We start from the raw sequence: 3,538 nt of genomic DNA, 5'->3' as shown, positions 1-3,538 counted from the left end.
TCTTTTTTTAGGCATTATCTAACACTTTTCGAAATAACTTTCAAGAACAAGTTGACAAACCAATATTTTTGATTCACAGTGACGGATATTTCACATAACCTAGTATATAAAAGATAAATAATCATCAGACACCAATTTTTTTCAAAAGTTTGTTGTCGCCGCTGTTTGAAATATGCTAAACAAAAATGACATCATTACAAATGGGTATAATTTCGACTTTATAATTTAAGATGTTCCCGAATAAGGCAATTTTATTTCTCTCCAAAATACGTAACAGAACATTTGGACGCATTAAGTTTTAAGTTATTTTGCTCCGCGTATTTCTATATTGCATTTATTGCAGCTGATTGATTTTAAATCAAGGTCGTATTTGTATATCATCCGCAAAGCTTTGTATTTTACGATGTCGATCAAATCAGAAATATGTAAGGCCCAAGGACTTAACCCTGAAGTAATTTCACGAGAATGTGAGAATTCCATATGTTCCTATATGGAATTATATGTGTTATAATTACCACAACCTGTTTTCATTTTTTAATGTATGCTTGAAAAAACATACCTTAAAAATGACTGCAGTTTGAACGAATCCATAATATTCTCTTTTGTTATTTTATGAAGTAGTCATCGAGCTGCCGGTATCCTGCCTTAGTACGGTTCTGTTTAAAATTGGCGATCATATTTGTCGAATATGTATGTCAATGTTGGTTTGACAACTGCGAATGATATTAAAATCAGGACCGCATTAAGGTAATTTTAAACAATCCTCTTAACCAGTTATCACTTTCATTAAATTGTTTTTTTTTTCTTTAGAAAGCAATTCCTTACACTTATAACCTATAGTGAAACTGAGTCAAACGCCTCATATACAAGTCCAAAAACACACCGCGTTAACTTCACGATTTCATCACTTGGACAACCGCACTGTGGTCGTTTTCCTTGTCTCGTTAGCCTGATAAGAGATCGGTAGTTTCATCAAGATCATAAGCACAGGAACATTTCTGTAGTAGATCTTTGCATACTCTCTACTCAAAAGTAGAGTTGTCGCATTTACCATGAGAATGAGACTCAGTTTCGATCTCTGAGCATGAGATATGATTTCGATTTGTCTTTTTGTAGTGAGTCGATGATCGTTCTACCCATCGGCTTTTGCTGATGGGGTAATTAGATTGAGATATTCTGAGTGGTTGTATTTAAGATAAAAAAAAAATATTCTACTTTAAAACAGGATTTATTCCATATCAGAGGAGCTATGAATGTGGGACAAGCTTTTGGACCTCTAACAATATTTAAAAAGAAATTCTTTTAACAGACTGAATTTCGCAAAAAACTTAAAACTACTCCGCCAACCAAAGGTACCACCCTAAAAAGAAATATTGTCCCTAAACAGTATATGACAACGGTAGTAATTACTAATATAATAGTCAAGACCCTCCTCAGATAATCAATGTGTCTCTTTCCCGCAGGTAGAGTTTCCATAGACTCTTTCAAGATGTAAAATCTCAACCCCCTGGGATACTTTACAAAGTAGCTTTCCCAATTTACGGTAGCGATGTCACAATTAAACAGCTCGCGATCCCTAAAGGTAATTTTCTTCAGTAATTTATTCGCTTTTTCCGTATGTATGAAGAAGTCCGTTACGGTGAAAAATTCGTAAGGTTCTTGAATGTTGTGAAATTTTTTAACACGTTCCTTATACCTAAAATAATAGATATGCATAGAATGCAATCAGATCAATTTCAAAATAAATGAACTTACATAGCAGGTTTTCCTTGAATTATCAAAAGTAAGTCAATAAAAAATGCCACCATGGTGTGAAAGAAGAACCTTGGAAGGAGGTAGTTGTATTTGCAAGTTGTTCTGAAATATAAGGGAAAAGCGAACAGTTGGGGAGTGGGACATTGTCTTGCGTGGTATTCACATAGGCCATAAACTTCATCTGAAAAATTCGGAAAATTTTAATCTTGAGTTTAGTTGTGGGATGGGATCGAAGGAATAAAAACAAACGTCACTTTATGTACTGGCCAACGTTTCGCAATAATTTTATTGCTTCATCAGGGCCCTAAGGTAACAAAAAGACACAATAAAAAAGGATTATTATATATAAACAAAATTTAACTTTTTGGGGTTATGTTGATACCACCAAAAAAGAAAAAACAGAAAAACAAAAAAAAAAAAACAACAAAGTCTTAGATTTGAATTAAAAAAAAATTACACAACAAAAAAAAAATGATAAAATTGCTTACATAACAGTGTGATTTTGCTTGTCATAAAAAATCATGTTTACAGGACACACAGGTAACATAGAATATATAAAATATTATTTTTTTAACAAAAACGGTTTAAATTGATGGGTTGTATCACAGACAGTTGCTTTAAAATTGATTCTACGGTGTACAATAATAATTTAGCATCTAGCCAGAAAAACCGGGTATGCGAGAACACAATAGACGCATTCTTTTTAGTGATAAGAACCAAAACAGTCCCAAAAGTTTACATTTTGATTTGATCTATTAGATTAAAATAAGAAGAACTTAGATTGTCTATATCCGTTCTTTTATTTACCGCATTATTATGTTTTTTTATGTTTATCATTTCGGCTAGAAGTCTCTTTTTAAAAAGCTGCTGTTGGCCCATAATTGTAGTCTTGCCAAAATTAAAATTGTGTCCTGTATTCATTTTGTGCTCAGCTAAAGCAGTAGGGTTTTTTTTAAGGGCTAAATTCCTACAATCATACTCATGTTCGTATAGGCGCTGCCTCAAATATCTACCCGTCTGACCAATGTAACACACATCACACCCAGAGCAAGGTATTTTATAAATAATGTTAGAACGTAAATCAAAGGCGTCTTTAGTTTTAAGCTTCGTAAAGAAATGTTTTCTTACCGAGTTTTCACTTCTTTCTGAGATTTTAATAACATCAGATTTTGATTGTATGGTCTTTTTAATTTTATGAGAAAGTGTGTTAATGTAAGGAATCTTGAAATTAGCCAATTGATTATTTTCATTGTTTCGTGTAATATTTTGAGTAATGTTCTCCGTGTCGTTAATTATTTTTTTAATAATTGATAGGGGGTAGTTGTTTTTCTTTAAAATTGTCTGAACATAATGAAGGTTTTTTTTATGATATTCTGGACTAGAAAGTCTCAAGCACCGATGTTTTAGTTTTTTTATTACATTTATTTTGTGTGTCATAGGATGTTCTGAATAATAATTTAAAATGCGTTCTAAAAAAGTTGGTTTTTGATACCAATCTGTTTTTATGGTACCATCTGTGGATCTTATGACTTTAACATCCAAAAATGGAAGACTACAGTTAATTTCTTGTTCGATAGTGAATTGTAAACGTGGATGAAAACTATTGAAGACTGATAGAATTTCGTTTTCTTTTTTATTTGGAATTGCCGTGATTATGTCATCAACGTACCTACAGAAAAAAGGTACTTTAAAAGATAGTTCAGAAATACACTGATCTTGTAGTTGTGCCATTACAATGTCTGAGCATATTGGGGACATGCAGTTTCACATGTTGGACATGTTG

General features: G+C 32.3%; 1 protein-coding gene and 1 non-coding gene across 2 annotated transcripts; one reads left to right on the top strand and one right to left on the bottom strand.

Moving 5' to 3' along the window:
• Window positions 1-974: 974 nt before the first annotated feature.
• Window positions 975-1,185, top strand: LOC126744327 (small nucleolar RNA U3). The gene has a single exon (XR_007663114.1). It is a non-coding gene; the product is annotated as a small nucleolar RNA U3 (small nucleolar RNA).
• An 80-nt stretch (window positions 1,186-1,265) lies between these two features.
• On the bottom strand, window positions 1,266-2,834 carry LOC126743964 (fatty acyl-CoA reductase 1-like). Its single transcript, XM_050451255.1, has 3 exons — window positions 2,244-2,834; window positions 1,756-1,936; window positions 1,266-1,696 (listed from the first exon to the last, which is right to left on the bottom strand). The coding sequence occupies exons 1-3, from the start codon at window positions 2,266-2,268 to the stop codon at window positions 1,303-1,305; spliced, it is 600 nt and encodes a 199-aa protein (XP_050307212.1). The 5' UTR covers window positions 2,269-2,834; the 3' UTR covers window positions 1,266-1,302.
• Window positions 2,835-3,538: the final 704 nt, after the last annotated feature.

Source organism: Anthonomus grandis, chromosome 13 (assembly GCF_022605725.1).
Source record: "Anthonomus grandis grandis chromosome 13, icAntGran1.3, whole genome shotgun sequence".
In the NCBI taxonomy this organism is placed as follows: Eukaryota; Metazoa; Arthropoda; class Insecta; order Coleoptera; family Curculionidae; genus Anthonomus; species Anthonomus grandis.
This window is presented reverse-complemented; position numbering and strand designations above follow the sequence as displayed.